Genomic DNA, 26,437 nt, shown 5'->3' with positions numbered 1-26,437 from the left:
TTGCTACCTATAACTAGCAGACATAACAACTCTTACCAGCCTCCTCAAAGGGAGCACACAGCACAGTGACCACCAGGCTGCAGCTCTGGGACCACTACTGACACATCCAGCAGGAACAGGGCTTTAGATCCAATTATGTTTGCCACTTGCAGCTGGTTTTATGGGCAGCCCCTGGACTACAGCACCTGGAATCTGCAAGGAAATTAGCCCCTGAGGGTATTTTGAGTCTCTGGTGATGCAGTTTAACTGCACTCAGGTGGTGCAGGGGTTAAATAGGCCCCCACCTGGACACAGTCAAGTTAATGACCAACCTCCAAATTACTGGAAGTGAAAGAATAGCAGGCTGCCTATGAGGCCAGGGTGTCATGACCCTCCCCATCACAGCTGAGCTGAATTTATCTGAAGCGATTCAGAAAGGGAAAATCTGCCACTTCCCTCGATGAAATTTCACTGAAGTGGAATTTATCACCCCAGCAGGGAATGACATTTTAAACTGCTTTAACTCAGTATCAATGTTCAAATTGATTAGCCTATTTCATCTCAATGGAAATTCTCACCTCATTACATTAGCGGCCAAACTTCAAATAATTTTTGAATCAAATACTGCTTAAACGGTATTTCAAAACACTTAGCTGACAAAATTCATCACTTAATTTCAAATTACTGCCTGCATTTTATGCTAAGTTGTCAGTGGATGAAATAGGTATTAGTGTGGGGAGCTGAGCCTGGCAGCTGAGGTTTCCTACTCGGCAGTTTCACAGAAGCCCATTTTTCTGTCTGAATTGATGGATGTCTCGCTCCTGGCTGAGCAGGGAGCACAGGCTTAGACAGAGGCTGTTCACAGTATTTTCTGTCCTTCCAAAACCTGCGTTTTTCCCTGAGGGATGGGATGCTCACCAAGGAATTAAATCGGCAGGTTTGATCTTCCTCAGAGAGCGCCGTGGGCTGAACGCAAGCCCTCCATTCCCAGTGTTTTTCTAGCAGGTAGGGAAACCTCTAACTGAGCCTATGATGCTTCACTCTCCAGTTTTTTCCATACCTGGTCTGCCATTTGCTTCTCCTTACAGGCTAAAAACCAGTGCAGTAGGCAACGGTGTAAAATTCCAGCTCACGGCACTGCCTCCACCAGCTGTGTTTTAGAGGACATTTTTTAATTAAAAGAAAAATCATAACAAAAATCCTGTCCAGCACGCTCTGAAAACACTTCTGCTCTCAGCTCCATCCAGCACTTAGCTTAGAGAGCTGCTTTCAGTACACAACTTGTCTTTTAAAACATTATGGATCATAAAGGATGAGCTACCTCCACAGGCTGCGGCATCAGAATGGGAATTCTGAATAGGCATCACAAGTCTGCTTAAACCTTGCTTTAACCACCTACAGATTCACTGACCTCTGTCTCGGTTGCTGCTACACTGCACTCAGGTTGCTGCATTTCCACGTTGTGCTGCTACACTCCACCGGGGCAGTTCTCTAGTGCTGCACAATGCTTCTATCACATACATAAAATAATAATAATAAAAAAAAAGACTCCTTTGACTAAATAAGCTGTGATAGAAATATATTTACACTCTACACATTTTTACAGGAAATACAACTTGCTAAAAATCTGCAATTGATAATACCACCACCCTGAAATTCACTGCAGTCAAAACTAAAGGATTTGAATTTTTAAGGTTTTTATTAGAGAAGTTGAAAGTTTCATCTCAGGACTGACAATAACATAATTATCTCTCTTCGTTTATTTTGTTTATAGGAATACGTAGAATTTGTTTGTACAAGCATATACAACAAAGTAATTGGTGCTTAGTACATTGAAATCAGAAATCTGATTTGTTCTAAACTACCAGTTTTCCATGCAGTCATCTCTGAATTGGCAGCATGGACAAATTCCAAGCTGAATGCTTACATGCACTGTTTTGCAATATAACTACAGCAAGCTCTGGAAACATGCAAATTAACACATTAGCAAATTGTTTTTATATCTAATGGACATAAAAAGGTTATTCCTGATATGAAATTCTGAAAATCTGCATAAATACTTCTGTGTAAAATTAAATTAGTTATGTACTTCTCTTTTACTACAAGTATCAAGAATGCCCACGTAATTAATATACACACATATATATATAGAGACCTTGTAATGCTAAAAGTCTTTGTAATTAATCAAACAATATTCTGTGCCATACATTTACTCAGTATTTACCAGCTAGTAGCATGACTGTGGTCATATAGTAGGCATTACAGCCTTAGTAGCATTTGTATCACATGCAAACATACTCTTAGCATTTCTGTTCACTAATTTTATCACGTAGCAACATGTATGTGATTTTCTACAATGTTGTGTTTCCCAAGTGTATAAATAGTCTTTACATTTTCACAGTTACAAACTTTTTGCCAAAAGCCATTTAAACAATCTTTTAAGTTACAATGAACTGTAGTATCTGGGATCTGCAGCAACAGGATCAAATGCAATTTCTATACAAGCAATGTAGGGATGTAAACTTTTCTTAAAGTGCCTAATACGTAATTCCTTAGAGCACTGATCAGTTTTGGCACGAATACACTGTATTTCCCTCAGGTTATCCACTGCAGTAACTTCTACAGGATACTGGCTCCTCTCAGAATTGATAAGAGTTGATATGGCACTTGTGAATGACATCATTAGGCTGCAGAAATACCCTGTCAAGTTACTGCTGCAGCAGATGAATTTGGCCAATGACTTTGTACATGTTGTACTTTTAAATATACAGTTACCTTTCAACTGTCTGCTGTCTGAAAAAAACCCCACTTGAAATACAATTTAAAATCACCCAAACTCAACTCCGAACTATCCTAATTATTATTTGGCATAAAGTCCAGTTCAGTGGGCTCAGGGACATCAGGTGCCGAGCATCTGACAAGGCGCGGCATAGCGGGGTCTGGCAGCGTGGGGTTTCTGCACAGCACATCACACATGAGAACACAAATGGGAAATGACTCGAACTACAGCTTTGTTGCCATCTGAGATGATGTTAAAGGTATCTCCTGTGTTTCGAGGCTCTGGATTGTGTGATTCTGACGCAGGCAAGGTGCCTGGTGAGATACAGAAAGGAAAACGGGCTGGGGTTTAAAAAACTCTCTTAATCTTCATGTTGGGGTTTTTCTGAACAAAGGGAATTCTTATGGAAATTCAGTGCCCAGTGTTATAAAAGAAACAATGCAAACCTTAAGACTTGGTGGTCCGTAGCTACACTTGATAAGAACAAAAAAACCCAAGACAAACCCCTGCCAAAACCAAATCAAAACAAAAGCCCACTCTTCAACCTCAGCAATGTTATTTTGAATTTTGCTCTCATTTTAAGGATGCTGTGCTCTCCAACTTCAATTTGCTTGTTGAGGCTTTAAACCACTGTTGCTGGCCTGCGATCCATCTCTGCTTCCAGCTTCACCATCTGCTGCATCTCCTTTGCCTGCAATCCAAAATAACCGCATAAAGTATTGCATTAGACCTTTTGCTCCCAATGAAGCACATTTTACATGAGTGTCTGAGTGAAAACAAAGGCAAAACACACTGAAGAGATAGGTAACAGCATTATTTTTACGCCTCTTGTCCCCTCACCCCATGTCACTCTGTTTTCAAAATCAGATTTAATCCTTGTATCTACAAATTCTTAGGAAATGTTTTTTATTCTATTCTGGGAGTCATGGGTTGACTTTCGAAAGAAGCATGTGATAAAATGCAGAAACCCCCGTTTTGGGGAAGAAGTTAAGCAGATGCCAATTTACTGTTTCTGGGAATGTATTCTTACTGCTGTTGTGAGAGTACTGCCATGTGTTAATGCCTGAAATTAATCTATGATCTGGACTTCTTTATATTACAAAGGAAAGATAAAAATCCATGAGTGTAACATCTCCCTTGAAGTGGGCAAGATTTTTAAAGTAGTATTTCAAAAGAATAGTATCTATCTTTTTAATTTAGTATTTTTTTTGCCTGACCTGGAGATCCTTATGATAACAGAGGGGCTGTTTTTCACCTCAGAATTAGAATACTGCTAGGTGCTCCACGGGATTACGCACCCTGAATCCACCTGAAACTGTATCCAAATGCATTATGCAAAATCCAGCAATGAAATACATGCCAGACCTCACTATAAATTCTTCTTGCCTCAGGCTCTGCAGGCAGAGTTAAAGCTGTGTGTGTAAATGGTGGCTGGCTTGGGAATCCCCTCTCAGAGGGCACTTTTTAAATTCCCTTCCTCTCTCTCTCAGACACACACACAGCCACACTCTCTCCTCCTGTTACCGTGTTTTGGTTCGAAACTCTGTAGTTTAAAGGAACTGAGAGTCAGCATCTCCATTTTCCCTGGGGATTCTTAATCTGGGAAATTATTTAAATCCATACCCCAAGGACCCTGAATAAATTGAGCCAGAGGGTAATCGAACCCATCTATACAATCAAACTCGGGAGCATTAGGACAAGTTTTAGGTAGAGACAATCCAAGCAGCTATTTGCTTTGATATAACAGCTGTATATCCAACATGCCAGGAATAATGGTTAGCGGATTTGATTTATATAAACTATGTTCCCCTAGCTGCTACTTAAGGAGTCACCTATTCTGGATGTGCAAACACACATTTGCATACATAAAGTAATGAGGGTGTACCTCTATTCCCTTTCAAGGTAAATGTAGATTTATGCAGATGTGACATACCTGCCTTCTTGAAAAATCTAGCCCTGCACTTGCTTAATTATCGTCATCATCTTCTTGGGGGAAAAAGTAATTATGATAACAGCAAAGCAACCGTCATAAATATGATTAAAAATTAATTGACGTTCTCCATTTAAATGACTTAAAAGCTTGAAAGTAATGAAGAAACAATTTTAACATGAAAATATGGAAACATAATAAATAAATCAACATGGACAACCTCTTCTGAAATGTTGGCTGGATTTTGCCTGTGTGTGAAATGAAACATCCAAATAAAACAAAACCCTATGTTTTTTTCTTAGTGACTCACACATTTCACGTTTCAGGCTTGTGACTTGACTACAGGCACAGAGTGTCCTATAAATATTCTGTGTCCCAGTGTATTGTGTACAGAATTCTTTTAGAGAACCTGGCTTCAAAGACCACATTAGCATCTAGCAGAGGAGCAGGATCTCATTTGTGCCATTCTGAGGCTGGGTCAGAGAATGCATTCTGATGTGAACACACCAGCACAGCAGAACAACCCTCTGGAACCTGCAATGGATCCATGGAGTCAGGGGCAGCCAAGGGACTCTGCTTTCTGGGTCCTCTCTACTGAGATCTCACATAAGCTAGGAAACACATACAGTAAAAGAAAAATATTTTTTCCCTAGGTTGGGAGTTTTTTTTCATTATTATGCATCCATAAATAAATGTTACAGTGGTGCTGTCAGTAGTGCAAGATATTATCAGTTCAAGGGAGTAATTCACATCAGTCAGTGCTGTACAAGGGGATGTTCCAGCCCAGTGCAGCTCCTTCCCTTGGAAGAACAGGGGTTAATAGAGATTTCTTGGAGTAGTGATTATTTAGGAAGCCACAGCAGCACAGCCACATCATAAAGTGTAATTGCCAGAGCTTGTAACATGCTGGAATTTGAAGTGAATTTTAAAGTGCTCTTCCACAGCACTAGGAAGCTATTTCCAGCCATCTATTCTATATTTGGCTATTCTTAGTGTGGAATTACTTATTTTATTACCATACTAAGATATGTGGATACCCTTTGTCTGACTATCAGCATTAGCAGTTAATCATGTGTGTGTTAACACTAAAATACTTTTCTTAGATCAATAGACACTCTTACAGATACAATTTAGAATTCTAAGCAGATCCTCCAGTAACAGCAGCTAATGTACAAGTTAATCTCTAAATATTTCCTCTGCGCATCACTGTTCATATTCATCTGAATTTCAGATGCTAAAGCACAAAATACTGTTAATATTGTGTCAGGCTCAAATATCTGAGTGCAAACAAGATTAACACTGTGCTCACTATGTCAATGGCACTTCCCAATAGTTGCATTTACAAGGAGGGCTCCAACAATAATGATTTAATTTAGAAGGAAAGCACACTGAAATAATAGTTTGCTTATTATACGTCCATCCTACCTTGTGTTTGAGACACTGCATGACAGGATTTCAAAAGCTGTTTGTACAAAAATAAAAATGTCAAAATCGAGTAATACAACAAGAAGCAAATTAAATGAATGAAAACTGAAGTGAGATTGAAAAATTAATGCAGGAAAAACATACATAAAACAAAACAAATTTAAATTCGTAACAGTTTGTACTGAAAGCTGTTTCCACCCATAATTCCACTTTTCTCCACTATATATTTGTATGAAAATTTTCTTGCCTTGTTTGATCAGGGCAAAAAAAGTGTTTCAAAATCCTCATTAAACAAATACCACCTGGATCCAACTAACTTTCATACATCAGTATATATAACAGTGATACCAGAGCCAGCTGGGGGTTGCACTGATGCACTTTTGGGGTGACAAGGAAATGGTCCAAACAAAATGTATGGAAATATCTGCTCTGATGGATCAAATTAGAGTGAGTTAGTTGTTAAGGACAACCCCTGTTAAGGACATGCCCACAGAGAAGTGATAACCAGCACACTGAGGAGCTTATTCCATTTAATAACTGATTATTTATCTGACTTAAATGGCAAATGTGTAAGCTCATGCAGCTGCAGAGCTGTAAGCCCAGGTGAGGATGTATCTAATTGCTCAAAGAGGTGAACCTTCAGTGACTCACCCTTATCCCAACTCCCTTATACAGAATGTGGTTATCACATTATGGTCAAAAGCACAACCAGAATAATTTTCTCCTCCCCTTATGTATTTTAAAAAATGGATACAAAGCTCTCTGAAGCCAATGCAAAGAAAGAACTGGTAACACCACAGCTCTGGATCAAGCCCATCACTTTTTGGTGACTCTACACATCTTCCACGTCCCAATTTCCTCCCTCAGGTCCTGCCTCCCTGCCTTTAGATACGGCTCAGGAGCAGACTGACTGACAGATCCATTCATGCTGGATGTTGGAGATGGCATCTACAACAACCCTGTGAGGGATCAGAGTGGGACTCACAGTTGTTACCCAGGAGGAAGTGGAGTGATCAGCAGAGCCATGGTGGCTGGAGCTGAGTAGCAGCAGCCCCCTGAGATCTGAGAATGCTGTCACCCCCTGGAAGTTACCCAGGCTGCAGTTTTGGGGCTCTCTCCTGACAGTGCAAATACCAGATTTGCCGGTCCCATTCCCTCCTCTATCTCTCTGCAGGATGTTTTTAATTTGTATTATGGTGTCTTCCAGAGAGTTCAAGTTCTGAGTATTTACCAAACAAGGAAGTGAGTACATAATCCTTAACAATAATGGGTACTAAATGGAAAGTAGTGGGTATTAAATGCTCCCCTTCTCTCACCTCACTGAACTGCTGCACTGAACCCTTGCAGTTTACATTTTTAAGTGCAGTACTGCAAGTCCACGCAATTATTCCAGCTCTTCTGGCTCAACCCCTCAGCAAGGGAACTGCTCAGAACACAATGTTACTTCCACCAAAAACAAGATTAGGATTTTCCTTTCCTTGCCAAGAAGTTTTTCAATTAAAAAAAAAAGGGCTTATAAAATAGCAGAAAATAATAAGGTATTTTAATTAGGAAAGAGTGTACTAGTACAGATAAAACTCCCCATGCTACTGTACATCTCTAGAATTCAGTGCAAACTCACTGTCTCTTGGAGCTCAGAGATGCTCTGGGCACGTTTCACCTCTAATTTTTCAATCAGTACTAGAAATGTTAGTTCCAAAAAGAAGGAAACCGATTTGCTTGAGTTGCTTTTGGGGAGTAATTAAAATGGATATGCTGGGTCCTTAATGACTGTCATATCTGGCTAACGAGTATCAGTGTGGCTGAACAGCTGAAATGGCACTCGGGCTGAGCAGTTCAGCTCCCACAGGCTCAGCTCAAACATCATGGTGCTGTATCATCATTTAAGTCACCTCACCTCTTCATTTTGACTCCCCAAGTAGATAGTGGCCACAAACAAGTCCTCATTTTGGTAAAGACTTGTATTCTGAAGGATTCTACTCAGCCTGACTCTGGTTACTGTTTTCTCTAGCTTGCTTTTCTCTTAAGCCTTTAAAACAAGATACCTGCTCATTCTGCTTCTCCAAGACTTCTAAGTGCTCAAGTTGAACTTTTTTCAACTGATCCATTTCCTTTGACTGCTTCATTGCCAGCTGTGATTGAAAGAAAATAATGGGGGGGGGGGAGAATATAACACATTATTAACAAGTAAAATAGAAACCTGTTTGAAAGATACACACATATGTGCTGTCTTGCCCCATTAAGGAGGCACAAAACATCACAGGAGGCCTAGTATATCATCCAATCTTAATAAAAGCTTAATATTATTATATTATTAATTATCAGATATAATTTATAGATACATATTATACATATTGCATGTAATACATAGACTTGGCAAACACATAGGAATGAACAGTAATTCTGTTAATTCAAAATAGCTTGTATAGATGTCAGATCTTTTATTCTACAACTTTGTGCAACAAAGCAAAGACAAAAATCTACTAGAGCTGGATTCTCAGCACAGAGGAATGAAAAAGCATATCCAGAAACAGTGCCCAGTGATTTGTCAAGGTTATAGTTACCCTTTTTCTCTCTTCCAGGAACTTTTTCGTGTTGCTGCTGTTCAGTTCTCTGACTCGCCTGAAAAAATACAAATGTTCTCCATGAAGACTCATTGGAAAAATAGAAACCCAAAAGCTACAATTGAGAGAATCACAAACTCTTAAGGTGTATTTTGTTTTCTGATTACCTGTACCAGGTGGGACTAATGACAAATTATACAATCCTCTGGCTACAGAACTTTACACTTAGAGATTTCCAAGTATATTGGCAGTATGATTGAAGACTTGACTGTTGTGAATGAAGTTTGCTTTTTCCTTACTCAAGAGTGGTGGTTAAAACTTCAAAAAGAATTGTTTAATTAATTTGTGCATCCCTTGCTGTACTCTACTGTTAGTTCTGGTATATAAAAAATGCTGTGTGTCTTTGGAGTGGTAATGAAAAAAATCTGATGATCATATGCAAAGTTAAACTTATCAATACTGCAAGCTTCTTAAAACTGTTCTTTATGCAAAAATATAAATATACAATTAATAGTTACATAAAATAACTTAAGTGTCTCTTCCTAAGATTCCTGCCATGACAGAGAACAAAAATAGTTCGAGCAGTTGAATCAGCCCACAAACCAGAAGTGCTTTTAGATCTGGGAACAGATTTATCTTGGAGTCATTAGTGAGGTCTGACACTACAAAGCAAATGGTTACCAAGGGCTCTGACAACTCATCCTCCTGATGAGCTGGGAGTGTGCAGCACTCAAGGGACTTGGTTCAGCAGGACCAGGTTCAGGCTTTGGGACCAAACCAGCCCAGTGCCAAGAAGGGGATGTAAAAAAGGAAAGAATGAGCCAGATTGCAAGGCCAAAGTGAAGGGGAAATCCCAAAGACTTATAAGACATCATAATGCAGATTCTGCTTTTACTCCCTTCTCAGTCATGCCCTCATTTCACTGAAGAAGCAAAAAAAAATATTATGCTCTTGAAGCACAATAATTAAAATTTAATACTGGGATTGGACTAACTCCAGTCAGTCAAAGATGATCAGGGCATCAGAGTTATTAAAAGGACAAATATGAGAAAATCACATTTTTTTTCTAAAATGGTCATATAAAAATATATCCATCACCATCCTTCAGACCTTGTTTCCATACATAAAACTGTGATTTTAATGGAATCAATCCATGACTTCCCCTGTCAGCCTTTGACAGCATTCTTCCCTTGTCAGGAAGGGATACTCACCTCTCTCTTTCAGCTTTGTTTTTGATAGATTTGTCTTGGCTAATGGCTTTGCTGTTCTCCATGGATATTTTAGCCTGGTTGGCACGCATCTCCTTGCTTTCCCTGGGCAAAACCAAACACAGTCATTAATGCCTAAGATGCAGCTGCTGGGGAAGTTGGGTTCCTCTACACTGTGTGGTCACTTTTTCCTTGAAGTATTAACGAAGAAGAAGGAGCAAATAACATTAAAATTCCCTTCCTTTGGGTAGAATTTACACAGTTTGAGCAGGCATCCACAAATCTCCATTTTTTTCAGAGAATATAATCTGAAATGTTCAAAGCATTTTTACACTTTGAATATTGTAAGAGGGTGTAAAATACTCCCTCCCCATTATATGAGTTGTCCTATTACCACCTACTATCAGACATTTAGAAAATGCAATTTGTCTTTTACAACTGCCAAAAAAATTTACAAATCCTGCCCTCAGCAGGCAACAGCAATATCCACAGTAAAATTTGCTAGTTGTAGTGTGAGCTGGTAGACTTGTAAAAATATATGCTTTGGGCCTGTGGGCCTGAAGAGAGTGGTTTAGGACATGGTCAGGCTTGCGTTTGGTTTCTCCTTCTGGCTCAATGAACCTTTTAGCCTTTCTTGTGAATTGAGAGAGCTTTTTAAAAAAATTTAATGAAGAACTGCGGTGCCTTTTTCATTTTCTTTCCCCTCCAGGAGTTCACAAAGTTGAACATTTCCTGGATATAGATTTAAAAGCAGTGGTATCACAGCAAAAGTTAGTCTTGGTTCTAAAAACATGATATGTTGAGAGCACATTTCATTCCAACAATCCTTTCTCCAAATAAAAGCTTTTATTTTCTCCATTGAAATTGAAGTGATTTTCCAGCACACTGTCTTATGAGGAGTGCTGAAATTTGTTTTGATTACTGTGTTGAAGGATATGAAAAAAGTTAGTGTAGGTGTTCAAACTGACTTAGCCTGTTTGCATCAGATACAACTTTAGAATGAAAGAAGTTAAGAGGATTAGAGGATGACTGTGCATCACTGGTGATTTAGAAATGAGGCATTGGCTATGAAGGTGGCTGAAAGGGCCAACACATCACGCTGTCTCCAGCAAAAACACTCTCCCTCCCACAAGCAGTGGTGATTCCTGGAACTGGAAGAAGTGGATAAGCCAGGATGGAAAAGGCAAAAAAAATACAAAGAAGGATTCTGAAAAATGTGGCACTGCAAGATTTAGCTGCAGATTCCCTACTGAGTCATAGTAACTGCACCTCTGAAATTTATACAAACATGTCTCTTGAAGGGATACTTAACTTCAAGCACGTAAGTCTATCATTGGAATTTATATATATATTTAGATGACATCAAAATGCATTAACATGCCATTTTCTGACACCAGTATTGTTTGAATAAATAGAAATCTCTTCTATTAAAAAAACCCACCACACAATTTTCTCTCTCTGTCTCAGGTTATTTTATCTGGAGTACATAATGCTTGTGAATAACAGCCTCATGTCCCCAATTTCTGAACTGCACAGGACCACCACATCCACATCAGCCAAGGCCACTCAGTCTGGGGAGGCAGGGGGCTCAGCACCCCTGGAGCTCAATAAGCTCCAGGTTTTTAGTGGTATCTGCTGCCTTTTGCTTTGTTTTTAAATGAGCCCAAAGCACAGACAGAAATTGCTTTTTGTGCTGCAGGTGGAGGGAAAGCACCTTTCCTACAGCAGGCAACTGCATAATTTTAGATTATTGATCTCTGCCACCAACTCTGTGCTCACTGTTGTGATATCCAACTCATTACCCAGCTCAGGGAGAGGGAAGTGGTGAGCACAGCCTGCTGAGAGTCTGCTCCACTCCCACGCTGACCTCACACAGATTCCGTGTTTCCTATGGATATTGTCTCCTGGTCCCTAGAGATAAATACATGTCCTCCCACACACAATACATTACATTAAAAAGTTTACAAATTATGAAGTGTGATATCTCTTTGGGGCATTATCATTCACATTTCAATATTTCATAGTCCAAATTCTTCTGAAATATTCATAGGTTCAGACACAGTTTTAAATCTGTTTTTAACAGGGAAGTCTGCACATAATTCCCCAAATAAGCAGAAACACACTAAATTGCAATGAATAAAGCAGAAAGAATATCAAAGGTTGTTACTCCTGGGACCGCTGAGCAAAGAGAGTTCTTGGTATTTATCAGGATGTAAATTTTCAGATCTGGTTCCTAGTAGCTTTAAATACGGAGCAATATATGGACTGAACACAAATGATTTCTAAGAAAGCAAAATCCATTGCTAACAATATAAGAAGCATATACAAGAAATAATAGAGGGATATTTAAACAACATACAGATACAGATATTCTAAACCCAAAGACTAAAATGATGAGAAAAAGGTTTTTAAAAATATTAAGTTTTGCCTTAGTGTACATATGCTAGTGGCCTGAAATGGCAGCTTCTAGCAAAGTTAAGAGAATGTGGAAATATGTATGGAAAAGAAAATAGAAAAACTACTTTTACAGGCCATAGTCAATTATCTCCTGAGCATTCTGATGATTTCAAGCAGGATAGAAAAAAATACTCAAAACAAAAGAAAGTGATGTAATTTCCTGGGCTGATGCAGCCAAGTATGACTTAGAGGTACAGAACCAAGGACCTTCCTCTGGCTGATTATTTTTGAATGACAAATTTGTATAATAATTTAACAATTTTTGGACTCCATATTTGACTGGGTATGTTTTGCAGGACAGCTTGAATAGATGGGTTAACACAGAGATGAACATAAATACGAACTCACTGCAAGCCTTTTGCTGGGACAATTCTCTGTTGGATGAAAAGCTTGCAGCTCCCAGCATGTGTTCTCTCTGATGCAAAGATAAGCTGGTTTTTCACTCAGGAATTTAAAACAATAACTTCAATTCCTTCTTAAAATGTGATTTTCTTCCCCCCATGCTTTTTATGTGAAAGGTGCTGAAGACAATTACATATGAATATATATTATGTGTACACTCATATTTTATGTCCATGTGCTTTTAGCCTGCTTTGGATAACTGAACACAGGATAAAAAAATTATTCCTCTGCTTACCACCATATTTAGCACTGTGACTATAATGTGCATTTAATTTTATTTTATTTCAAATAGGCAGGATGGTTAATTACAAAAGCATTAGTGTCATGTAGCATCTTCTGTGTGATTGTAGCAGGATATTGTATGAAGATAACACATCAATGTAGCTTATTCTGCAACCCCTTTTGACCTCACTTGTCATGAATCTTTCCTACAGCCACCAGTGCTATAAACACGAGTCCACAGCTGACAGCAACTCCAAAGGATATTTCCATATTTGATACTTCTCAGTTTCCAGCCTTTAAACTGAAGTTCCTGGGTAAAGTCAACACAAACTACCAATGCTTCATCACACCTGCTGCCTTTAAGGAGGTTTAGAGTACAGTAATTTCATGATTATAAGCTGCACTTCCTGGTGTTGGCAACTTTTCCTTCTTTGGCCATATACAAACCACACCGGCTTATAAGCCGCACTTTTGTTTGCAGCAAGGACCCGTGTGCGACAAAGTAATGAATTAGTAACAATCGCGGAATCACGGGGTTTACTGGTAGGTGCTCAATTTGCAAACATTTTTCACAGATCGGGGTAGCCTTTAAATGCAGCCTAAAAACTAAAAAAATACAGAGAAAAATCACTCACTTTTATTAAACCTGCCAGCTCCGCTCTCACCCAGGTGAGGGGAGGGTGTGGCCCAGGGGGGCGAGGGCAGCAGGGCCGGGTGGGCTGGGGACCTGCTGCCTGCCCCGGGCTGTCAGAAGTGGCAGGGGCCGCAGGCGGCAAAGTTACCTGGCGAGCAGTGAAGCCCCCCTGAGCACCGCACCGGCTCGCCCCAGTGCCAGGGTGGCCCCGGAGGGCTCCGGCTCAGCTCTGGGCTGCTGCAGGTTCACACTTCCGGGTTCACAAATTTCTGAACTTCATCCATATATTGGCCACTCCGGATTATAAGCTGCACTTCTGGGTTCGGACCAAAATTTTAGTCAAAATGGTGTGGTTTATAATCGTGAAATTACTGTATCTAAATCAGCTAAGAAGCCCATTCCTGTACCTGTTGGAGGCTTTTTTTTCCTCCTGCTTTCTCTAAGGGAATTTTGTCCTATTTGTTGCTAAGAGACAATAATGACCGGGTACTTAAGAGGAACAAAATGGCTAAGGTGGAGGAAGAGTGCAGGTAGCTGAGGGGCTTTCTGGCTTTCTTTTGGAGGGGCAGAGATACCCGAGATTTTGGCTGAGGGGTGCTTAGGGCTGGGCTCGTCTCCTCTCGCTCTTGGGATCGAAGGGGAGACAGGCTGTGGCTGCTCTGGGATGAATTTGCCACCACTGCGAGGTTCTGTCTCCAACGATACTCTCCTACTACGAGTAAGCTCTGCTCCTAAGAGCAGCTCTTGCACTGGGATTTTACTAAATACCTGACCTCATTTGAAAGGACCCTCACCATCTGCTGGGGTGCCTCAGGGGAAACCCCAGGACCCCGAGGTCCCTGCCTCTCTCAGGGAGCCTCTCCCACTGCCACTGCTTCAGAGGGGTTTTTCACTACACTGTAAGCCCACACCTCTGCCTGCCAGGACATCCCCATGGCTCCTGCTGCAGCTGCAGAGTTTCTGCTCCATTTCCTTTGCCACTCTGGGCTCTGCTCTCCCCTGCCATTCCAGCCGTTCGCTGTGCTCCCATCCCGCCCGCCATGGCCGCCTGAGGGAGATGTGGCTGCGCCACAGCGCCCCCTGCTGGCGCAGGGGAATCCCTGCCCGGCCCGGAGCCAGCAGCGCCCCCTGCCGGCTGTGGGTGGAACTGCAGCGCAGGGAAAGCGCCCGCGGCTGAGAGCAGCTGGGACCGGGGCTCTGCTCTGGCTGTGCTGGGGCTGTTTGGGAGCCTTGTTACACACACTGGGAAAGAACTGGCACTGCTTTTCCCACATCTCTGCCTGACAGTCACGTAATTTCAGAGTTACAATAATTCAGAAGGAAGGGGGTAGTATTTTCCATTCCAAGAGAAGTTCCTACCCTTCCTGGCAGACACCTATCTCTTGTATAGTTGTTTCTTTTGCTTCTGCCATGCATTCAGCCCAGCGCCTTTGGTAGCAGTACAGGAGCTGTCAATGCAAAAAAATGAAGCACTACCCAGAGCAGACCCAAACCAAGCCCTTGTTAACAGGCAGCACTGCCCTGCTCACCTGTCATGGGAAAATTTTAGCTGCTGGGTTTGTTGTTCATGAGCATTAATGAGCAGTTTCTTCAGTAGTTCACACTGTTGGTTCAAGTGCAAGTCACGGATTTCTTGCTCCTCGGCACTGTGGGTGTTGATCATCTCGGACCACTCCTTGGTGTGCTGAGCCACGATCTCTTTGACCTTTGGGGAGGTAACACCACTTTGTTAGAGGCGCCCAGACAGAGCAACTCCTCCTGCTGCTGAAGGTGATGTAAAGACAGTCATAAAACAGGTTCTAAAGAACACAGCTAAATTGTGAAAAATGAAGATGCGCAAGTGAAGCTGCTTCACAGGTAGCAAAGCCACTGAGGACACTGCTGGGTGGTATAAAAAAAGATGTAAACCAACTCCTACTGTTAAGACACTATTATCTAAAGTGCCCTGAATAGACTGACTGAGTAAATAAGTTCTTCACTGTAGTACCATTGTTTTAAAACCTTCTCTAACACCGAGCTAATAATAATACAGTTTCACACTTCTGTTGCCAAGAAAAAAATATATATTGAAAGTACTGAACTTAACAATGGAAAAACCTAGTGAGCAGGATTTCTCTGAGGGCTTAAAGAAAGCCTTTGATTTGGTGGAGACAGTTTCACAAACATAGAGCGTTTACAGAGAAATCATGTATTTAGTACAACCTGAATCTAAAGATGGGCTACACATCTTTGTTTTATATTCATTAAGTCAGCAGGGAATCTGACAAGTATTCTTCTCTTGCTTATCTCCCAAGCCTCATAAGAATATTGAGATTAAAGTTTTGGAATGTTCCCAAGAGACAGTATTAAGAAGCCTAAATCACTAGAGTTGTTATTATAATATATCATGCTCATTGATTTTGAAAAGAAGCTAATAGAAAGATATGTTTTATTAACCTTTAATGATTATCTTTGGGTATTTTGACATGCTATCCTACTTTTCCATAAATAGTACACAAAATGTGCCTCCCAATAAATCTATCTTTGGGTAATAATTCCAACTACAACCAGTAACATCTGGGTCATCTTCTAAGAAAGCAACCTTGACACTTTTTAACAAAAATTGCCATTATTTTGCTTAGAAAGTGAGAGAATGGTGAGAGAATGAGAGAATTAGGCAAACCCCAGCTAAATATTTTAGCTAGGGCTTGCATAATGAAGAACAGATTGTCTTGCACACAGTGGTGAAGGTGAAAAATGTGGAGATTTTATCAGCCCTAGTCTCCATTCTGCCCTGGAGAGGCTCCTCTGAAGTGCCTCTTATCTAAAGCTCACATTGCCCAATAAAAAAGGAAACTAATGAAATAAAAAAGTGAGTAATTCTGGAATAGATCAGGGTGATTACTACTACCTGAAAGCCAGGTTTGCACTTAACTATAGCTAAATAGTGATCTCAAATCAAAACAGGTACAAGCAGCTGATAGAGATCAACATGGAATTTTCTACAGAAAACACAAAATCCTTTTGAGGCAGAAGTTGGTATGACTAACACAGGTCCAATTCATCAGGGTGCTTAAGAGTCAGTGTGCCTCCAGTAAAATGAGCCATGCTCCTTTCTGTGGATGTGGGGAAGTGTACTAGTGAGCCCAGAGCCTGTCAACTATGAAATGGTGCAGTTTGTGGGAGTAGTATTTTTAATAAGGTGTTCATAAGTACTGCCTTCAGAGCCTGAAAAACATGAGGATTCAGTTTTAAAATGAGTACAAATAAAACCCTGGATGTTGTGAAGGAAGATTAACTTTTCAGACAGAGATGTGAGAGGCTGAGGAGCAAACACCCCAGATCACCTCTGGCACCACCAAAGATGCTTCAGTTTGGGCCAAGTTTAGCCCAAACTCCTTATACTGCTGACAGAAAAATGTGGGTAACTGAAGAGCAGGATTTATCACTCAGACACTCTCTGGAAATGCCCCTCTTACATCTCCAGGGCCTCAAGCACCACGACACTTGAGTTAAGTTGTATTAATCTCCTCTCAACAGTGACCTCATTTGGCTTAGACCTAGGATGGACTTAGGAGAGCTAAAAGTCATGGCTGAAGGTTTTAGGAAAACATGTTCCATATTTATTTTCAATGCAGAGTTTCCAGATGGAGTCAGCTCCATTCACAATTTGCATTAAAAAGGGTGTAGATAGATCAGTCCAAAATCCTGGGTGTAATCTGGAGCACAGCAGCAAAGAGACAGTGCCCTCAGAAACCTCCCAAAGTCACAGTGCTAGAAATTATTAATATTTCAGAAAGACAAGTGCTGTTATGTGGCCCAGGGAGCAGAAGGCCAACTGTTCATCACCACCACAGGCATTGCAGTAAACAAAGAAGAGTTTGCTTTTATTTAAGGCCTCCTTACACTGCAGAGAAAAGGCAAAATGAACTTTGCATTTAAAAAGAAGCATGGCAATAAAATAGTGAAATAAATAGTGGAAGCCATGGTGCAAGTAAGTATTTTGTGACTCAACTGCAAAGAGTTCACAAAGCCTGAACAAACACAGAGGAACAAAGACTCAAGGGCTATTGCAAATAAATAATGTGATAATTGTCTTTAAATGGTGAATGTTGTAAACCACAGAGGAACCTGAAGGTAGGAATTCTGAATCTCAGGTGCACTGATACAGTGCATAGAATTATTATGCATGCCTCATAGCACTACTGAGTCCAACTCCCAAAGAAAAACCCTGCAAAGTGACAGTGTGGCAATACTTAGATAAAGTATTTAATCTATGAAGGAAGAAATAATCAGAAAAACACCCTGCCTGTGTTTGTGGACAGATGTGCTATGATGTGCTGCTAATTCCAGAAGCAGCAGGCAGTCTAAGAAGCAGATACACCTCCTTGTAAAAGAAGCTTTCCTCTAGGGATGCGAAAGAGAAACTTTTTTTTATTACATCTCCACCAAGGCAGAAGTCTCATTTCAGGTACAGCAAGATATAACCTGATGAGAAGGATGTGAGGGATGCGCCAAACACCAGTTACAAGACTTAAAATACCCAGTTTGACTCAAATTCCTAAAAACTTAGAACTCATGGCCATTAAATCATCTGAAATTCAATTCTGCTGCAGATCTGTGATATGCTTCAAAGTTCAGCTGTAGTAAATTCAGAGAACATCCCTGCATAGTTGAAATGACTATTTAATTTTTGCTGGGCTGTGCTCTTCTCCTACTTTCTGCTATTAAGTAGTGTTGCTTGTCCTAAAGGATAGGAAAAACAACCATTAGCTTACTTCTCTCTTTCCTGTTCTGCAGACTGAGTTTGCAAGCCTGTCCTTTCATCTGTTCCTACACTGGACCTATGAGACTAATTAAAATCCTGATAAGGAACCTTCTTTTGCACAGCATATATGCAAGGAGTTTGTTTAGTCACTAAGTTCAAGCAGGAATGATCTTTGAAGTAATCTTTCCTTTTTTTTCCTTTTCATCCTCTGCCTGCTTGATATTGGGACCTATTTTCTTAATGCAGGCGAGTAATTTGCATTTGCTAGGTTAATTGTGTGTGAAATACACGCTGGGACATTCAGATTTAATTTCAATATTTTATGTCAAACTTGGGCTGGATGTTTCCTCATGACAGGAGGAGTTTTGTAGATGAAAAGGTCTCTTTGGTGCTAAAGGTGTGTACAGGCACAGAGCTGTACTGGAGAACATGAGCTGTAATTAAAGATGAATTATGTTCCAATCTGATATCAAAATTAGTGGGCCAAATGCTGAGAAATGATGAACAACTGTTAATTAATCAAACTCCCACTGTATCAGTATAATGCATTCAGCATCTCAGAATTTAATCTAATTTAATTGCACCTACCTTCATCTAAGATAAGAGTTAATTTCCCTATGGTCTTGAGCACAGTTTTCCAACCCCTTGCTTGCAAACCTTTGAATGATCTCCAGGAATAATTCAAGGTCCCGCACACAGCAGTTGAAACAAATCAGGTTGGTAAATAATCTGGACAATTTTGATGGAACCACAGTGAGCAGGACATTGAAAACCATTAGAGGAATCCTCAGAGGGGGATGACTTGCAGAGGAGTTCCTTGGGAATTATCCAATAATCAGAAGGTTGGAATTCCAAGTCTTGTATTGAAGTCTAACATTTCAAATCTTACATTTAAGTCTCTTTTCAAAATGTCATCCTAAAACCTGACATGGGAATGGAAAATAAAAATCAATCTTTTTTTCCGGGTTTGGATTAAATTAAAGAGAACCAGTTTGAAAGCAGGATTTTGAAAAGAACAGGGCTCAGAAACTGAATATATTCGTGGGAAGGGAGAACATGAGTTACATTTTTTTGGATTTGGAAGATTAATGAACATTTGGATGTCCCTTCTGTACAAATGACATCTAACTTCAGATTATGAGTGACACAGGTGAAAGAGAGATCAGAGCAAATAAATTTCTGTGTAATGTAATTTCAAATGAGTTTTGGAGCTTATGTCTGGATGATTGGGAGCCAGTGCTCATCAGAGAGTTTGTTTCACTATGAGAGGAATGAATTTTTTTATTTTTTAACTTAACAAATTTGCTTTTATTTAAGGAAAGGGGTCTGGACTTTTCATAGGGGAAGAAAATGGGGAGATAAGAGAGCACTTTAGGTTTTATCCTTGGGGGTTTTGCAACATCTACAACTGAGAGGGCAGCTTTTCCAAATTAGCTGAGATCGAGTCCCGGGGCATTTTGATTCCCCAGGACCTTGGAGAAAACAAAGAAACGAAGCAATGGGAGGAAAAAAACCCAAACACTAGAAATAAGAAGGCATTTGTTCATTTGTTTCAGAAGCAACTTGGCTCCTCATTCCCTAAGAAACAGAGTACCAAGGCCACAGCAACAATGGTGGAAAATAAAATAGAAACTTCTTTATGTATGTATTTTGGGAATGTATTTAGCATCCAAATTTCATATAACACATATTCTCTTATTTTAACTAGAGCTGACACAAATGACCAGTTTCACTTCACAAGGCATGAATATGGGCCTTTCTTCAAAAATTTCAAAACAGCAGGAAATTGATGTTGCTTTCAAAAATTTTTTAAGAAACACTTTTAGACACTCAATTACTCCCATTCTTTTCAACATGTTATTATTGCTGAAAATTATTCATATGCTTCCAAGAAAATTAACTACCACTTGGGTCTCAAAATCTCTCTTTCAGAAGTTGCATGCATTAAAATTGGCTGTTCGCTTACCTTAGATTTGTGATCTGATGTTAGTGTCTGAATTTTAATTTCCGTTTCTTTCTTCAATTCGACACAATTACTTCCTCTAAAAAAAAAAAAAAGAAAAAAAGAAAAATTGCAAATGTGTGCCACAAGTTAAACATCTCCCCATTCAGTCAGCACTTACTAATTAAAATGTTAATCAAAGTTGAAGTGCTGCACCGTATTGGAATGAAATTATTTCTTCTGGCAATCTATTCACAACTTACAAAATACTGTTGGATTAATGATCAGTCAATTCAAACACCACATGATTAATTCTAGATTGGCCCAGCAATTATTCTGTTGCTGAGGATGTGTCAGGCATCTCCATTCATGACACTTGATTCCTTTTCCAGGCTTAAAATACCTTGCCAAGAGAAACCAGTTTCTGCCTGAAAACTTATAGACGTATTCAGTGCCTTGCCATGATTTTAGACCCTTGTTTTAAAAGTAATTTTGTTACTCATATCTAGTTTGAGGCAGAGAAAATGCTGTCACAGGGTGATTTGGGTGTACTAAATTTGAAGTGTAGGCGCCCCTCTGTGAGAGTAAGTGAATAGGCTGCAAAGGAGAGGCCTGAAATAAATGCCTTGAGAGAAGTCTGTTTGGACACCACTGTAAATATTTCTGTGTTGGATTATCCACTGATGTAAAGTGATGCAGCTCCACTGTCTGGACAGGGACACGTTCATTTATCAGCTGCAGCTGGCCGTAATAAGGATGGTCAGTGCTTGACTGCAGTAACATTAATCCATGTTTGCTCCAGAAAAGGAGATTTATGAAACTTTTAACAAGTTTAAATCCTATTTTCATATCAAAGTACTGCTAAACTGATGGATATTAACAGTCAAACAGTACCAGGAAAGCCCTTACTGAAAATAGTGTGTCTTGTTTTCCTAAAAGCCACCAGTCGTTTATTTCCTACCCAGAGCAAGGGAAATTTTGTAGATATTTCTAACACTGATTCAACACTTTGAAAGCAATCTAAAGTCATAGAGAGAGGTTCTGAGCACTGTTACCTCTGTCTGAAAAAAACCCAAGAGCTGAAAGAGAAGTGTCTTTGATCACACTGATCAGGGTGTGGCTGTAATGGGACATTTGATTTGTTGATCTGTATGAAAGACACTGATTCTTAGGTGTGAATCAGACATACTTTATCCCAAAATAGATTCATTAGTTCAATCACTGGACTCTTCAGATTCCCAGAAATCCAAACCACCAGCTGATCCCTTCTCTGGAAATGCAGCTTTCATCATATTCCAAGGCAACTTCCAGCCAGTTTGGACACTGGGAAAAATGGGAATTGCCCCCAGCTGCAGTGGCAGAGCCCATGGTGGAACCATGGAGTCACAGCTGGGAACAAATACCCAGGGAAAGCCCAATCCCGGGGCATACACACAGACACACTTGGATGTCTGGACAGTTCCAATAAATCAGAAGGCTCTTTACGTGCCCTGACTCCAATTCAGAATGGGAACACAACCATACCTATCCCCATATGCCTCTCTGAGATTTGTAAGCATTTCAAGCGTATGACAGAAATAGCACAGGGAGCAAAATCCTGTCCATCTGTCAGTGAATTAGCATGTGATTAAAAAATCCTCCTTTGTTGAACAATATGTAGTTGGCATTTGTCACACCATGTGGCAGAAATGGACCACAAAAAAAGTGCATAACAAGAACAGAAGAGAAAGTTGTCTTTACACCTATCAAAGGACTTTTTATCAAGAAATAATCTGACAATTTCAATATTAATGCCTGAAAACATGTTTTACAAGTTCTCTTACAACTTTTATTCTTTGCAAATGCTCCAGAATGACAGCCAAGGAAATGGATCATGTCCTGCACTCATTGACCCCTGGACTCTGGATTCATCAGATCATTTAAGTTCAATAAAATTTGTAAGTGCCAATAAATGTATTTACTTTAAAGCATGTCCTTGAATACTCTGCATAGCTAGGGTGGGTATTAAATATTTAAAATATTTAGCCCTTAAAATATTTTGCTATGGCATTAAAAAGTGCTTTAACAGAAAGTCTGTCAGATACCGATTTTGATTTGGCTGTTAATTCAATATAAAACTGAAAGAGCATCAGGTGACTGAGAGCTCTGAAGTCCATGGAAAATATGGAACTGTGGTAAGGAACAGTATTTGGCTTTGCATTGAAGCTGCTTCTGGAGTGGTCATTTCCAATTTTATTTTTAACTCATGATATGAAACTATAATGAAAGCTTTGGTGTCCATTGCAAGAAGCAGAATAAAATTAAGAAAAGATGCTGCAAGTAGCCAATGAAGTGATCTGAAACTGTGAATCAAATTATGGATTGCTTTGATACTTGTCCCATTTTGGGGTGATCTGGACAGCATCATTATCCAGAACTTCCCCATATTTATTGCACAGAAATAGCCATTTCCACCTTTAACTTTCTGACACACCTTCCTTGGCTGTTTTGTCTGGACAGGCAGAGGCACTGGCTCCTTCTTAGGCCAACAGCAGCACTGAGATTCTTAAACACCAGACACAGGGAAACCTTTCTTCCCCCGCAATAATTATGGTGCGATACCCTGACTTCACTTTTCTGCTGCTGTAGTAAATAATCTGACTGTAATTAAAAATCCAGCTGTGTTATATTCAATGAAATTGAATCAATGCCACATTAAATTAATCAATCCTGCAATTGTCCCCTCTCTGCTTGGAGAAGTAGTAATTTTCTGGAAGAAACTCCTTAGATTATAAGTATTTGTCTGCTTACAGTTCTCCCGTCCTGAAGAAAAATAGTACAGCATGAACTGTGAGCCTTCAATAATTTAGTGAGAAGAATTCTCCTTACCTTGTTTACTTCTGACAGTTCTGTTTCTGTTCCTTTGCCAGTTTACAACATGCACACTCAAAAATCCTCCACCATTCAAAATAATTTATAGAAAAAGGATTCTTGGAAGAATCCAGTGCCAAACAGGCATCTATGTTCAGTATTCAGTGAATGAGTTGCTGCCAGCTGTTACTGCCAGATGACAACAATATGAAATTAAGAGCAACTATTAGCATAGCTGCATGTGGAACTAAAGCAATTCCTGCTGTCTCAATGAAATTCCAGTGACACGGTGAAAGGGGGAGAGAAGAAACTGCTGCTGAGCAGCAAGGCAACAGCAGGTCCTGCTACTTAATTCCAAACTAGAATTAGACATTCTATTAAAGCCATCAGCATCTTCCAGGAACCTTTCTGGGACAAACAGGAGATTCACATAGATAATATCCCAGGCCACCAGTTTGTGCAAATGAAACCAGCTCCACTCCAGTCAAAGGAGTAAGACTCATTTATCCCAGCTAAGGACTGTAAGTTTTTTTGTCAAAAAGAAACTTCAACTCAACAGCACAACAAAAGTCTATTATTTTCAAACATTCAGGATTTAAAAGCCCTAAAATCAAAACATTTCTACTTTCTGGTCACTACAGCTGTTGAGGACCTTAGCGAACACAACAGTTACATTCCCTCGGGAGTGCAGTGAGACCAGACCAGACAGAAATAAAAATTTGAGGTAAATCCTTTGCTTTTACTTTTAAAATTCTGATAGCAGAAGACCAGAGAAAGGCAGAATGAATCCAACATTTAAGGCCCATTGCTAGAGCTCATTCTCAGGCTGATGTACGATGCTGGTTCAAGCTGCAATGACTTTTTATGAATGCTTTATTCCAAACCACAAAAGCATAAGATAGCAAATCCATTTAAAGTCTAAAAAATAATTTAATATCTTACCCCTTCTTCTTCATTGCCTTCTCTAACATTTTCTCATATGATACTTTTTCTTTATCATACTGGGCCACTATTTTGTCAATTTGTGTGCAGTGCAACTTCTGCATGGCGCTGTGCTCCTGGAAAACAGTAGGACCTTACCATTAGGTTGCTGGATTTTTGATGTTACATTTTCTTATAATGTAAAAAATATCAGTGTACAAACAGACAATTTTGACAATGGAATTTAGTCTGGTCTAGCCATGTGGTATTCAACATTCCAGGTATTCCACCACAAGCACTAAAACATTTCTTCTTTGTTTGAAAAATTAAAAATTGCAGTGAACTTTAAAAATATGGTACATTTTTAAACAAAGTAATGATAGGGGAAAAAAAATCATCTGTTGCAATAAAGTCCATTTAAGCACAATTCTAAAGATCTGGCCCACGATCCCCAGTGACAGCAGCACTCTCACCACTAAGAAATCCCACCTTGTGCCAGACATCTCCTTTAGCAAGTGTAAGCAAGCTGTGCAATCCAACTTAACTTTATATTTTCCTTTATCAGAACAGCAGCTCATAATGATGCAAATATTTGACCAGCACGGAGAGCAGCAAATATTGAATTTACACTACAATAGGAAAAATGGTTCTTTCATTTATGTCATTTTATTAATACCCAATTGCCCTACGTTTTATCTAATCATGGCAAAAAGAACCTCATTAATTAAAATGGCTTCATCCAGGACTTTATCTCTATTTTTTATAGCTCTTCTTGCATCTTTTCCACACTTGCTATTCTACTGCTCTTTATTACTATTTTCTATACACCTTTGCCTTATCACTGTTTCTTCCTCTAAAAATGCTAATTAAATATTTTACACTTACTTTTACCAAAATATTAACACAAATGCTGCAATGCTTTCAAAAATCTAGCATGGGGCTGTACCCCAGCACTCCAACATCTGCCAAGCAGATCCCCAGGGAACACTTAAAGCTTCCAAATGTTGTATTCAGAGTGGGGAACTGAATTTGCTGTTCCACAGAGGATTTAAAGGGAAACAAATAGACTCTGTCAATATGAAAACATGCCACCCTCACCAGGGATGTTTACACTGAGTAACCAGGCAGGGAAAAATAGGGACAGTGAAAAGAATGACTTGAGCTAGACAACATCAGCCAGCCACAGGTGAAGTGACTGACAGCATCTCTCAAACTACCCACTCCCTTCTGAATGAGCAGAACTATAAAAGAACAAACTCTGCAAAGCGTGAGCCTTCTGCCCTAACTTCTGTCAAAGTTCTAAGGAATATGGGTGTGGTTTTTTAGCATCTTTTGTTTTCAAAAGCAAAGTTTCAGTTGCTAACATGTTCTAGGTTGATTCAGAATAAGTTTGCAGGTAAAACTCCCCTCAGGTAGGTTCTCATGATTTCCTCAAGCCCACTGAATCTGCCTTTCACATGAATATATTCACAAATTATGTGTCATTACAAACTGAAGCCACAGTTCTGCCAGTGCTCTGAGAGGTCACCTAATTGGTACAAGAAGACTCAAATCACAGCAAGAGTTTCCATGGGAAAAGAATAAAGAGTCATATACTGTTCCTTTGGGAACAGTGAGTGTGTGCAGAAATCACAGTTCAGTCTATTAAAGGGAAGAGGAAATAAATTCCCATTATACAAACTGTTACTCCTGTCCAGTATCTCCCTAAAGCAACATAAATACTGTGCACCAAGGTCTGGAGGATTCTCATTACAGAATACAAGGATGAGGAAATAAAAAGAAGCAACTAACATTTCCAGTTCAAAAATCCATTTTGCAGAACTTTATTTGTCTACAGTCCTATCATCTTTTGTACTCCTGTGTGAAATGGAGATTTTTTTAGATGTTCTTTTTTACTAGGCTTTAATTCAAACAGTACATATTTTCAATGTCAACATGAATGTGTAGGAGATGACTTTGGGGATTTAGAATAATTATGCAATTCTCGTCACTGTCTAGAACCATATTAAATTCTTCAAGGGACACTTGTGACCACCCCTGTTTTGTCTGAAACTGCTGGAACTGTACACCACAATCCTCTAGAATATATCAAGGTAATCCCTCACTATCCTTCTCTTCTGTCTAGCCCAAAAAGCACAGAAACTACCTGACAGCTCTGAAAAGTATTAAAATGAAGTAGGGGCCCATAAAAGCAGGCTGCTAAAAAGTGAAGCTGATTGACTGGGATATGTCCTTTTCTTTGCCCACCTGCCTGTGATGCCACCCCAGATCACTCCCCTAAAGAGTACTCACTATATAACTAGATAAAGAAGAGATATAAACTAAAGGTCATCATCATTCAGAACATCAGCTGTTCTGTAGCTGAATATAAGATATG

General features: G+C 39.7%; 1 protein-coding gene across 5 annotated transcripts in view; it reads right to left on the bottom strand.

Moving 5' to 3' along the window:
- Positions 1-1,541: 1,541 nt before the first annotated feature.
- PLCB4 (phospholipase C beta 4) overlaps positions 1,542-26,437 on the bottom strand; it is a 190,076-nt gene continuing 165,180 nt past the window's right edge. For 3 of the 5 annotated variants that reach the window (XM_033054226.2, XM_033054225.2, XM_033054227.2), the window contains 8 exons: positions 24,082-24,197; positions 20,314-20,389; positions 15,130-15,305; positions 9,889-9,990; positions 8,678-8,735; positions 8,159-8,245; positions 6,114-6,150; positions 1,542-3,449 (listed from right to left, as the gene is read on the bottom strand). In XM_033054226.2, the coding sequence (XP_032910117.1) occupies positions 3,361-3,449; positions 6,114-6,150; positions 8,159-8,245; positions 8,678-8,735; positions 9,889-9,990; positions 15,130-15,305; positions 20,314-20,389; positions 24,082-24,197 (741 nt within the window). In that variant the 3' untranslated portion in view covers positions 1,542-3,360. The remainder of the gene's footprint in view (positions 3,450-6,113; positions 6,151-8,158; positions 8,246-8,677; positions 8,736-9,888; positions 9,991-15,129; positions 15,306-20,313; positions 20,390-24,081; positions 24,198-26,437) is intronic. The other 2 variants (XM_033054228.2, XM_033054229.2) reach the window with 1 other exon arrangement.

This window comes from Catharus ustulatus, chromosome 3 (genome assembly GCF_009819885.2).
Source record: "Catharus ustulatus isolate bCatUst1 chromosome 3, bCatUst1.pri.v2, whole genome shotgun sequence".
Taxonomy (NCBI): domain Eukaryota; kingdom Metazoa; phylum Chordata; class Aves; order Passeriformes; family Turdidae; genus Catharus; species Catharus ustulatus.
This window is presented reverse-complemented; position numbering and strand designations above follow the sequence as displayed.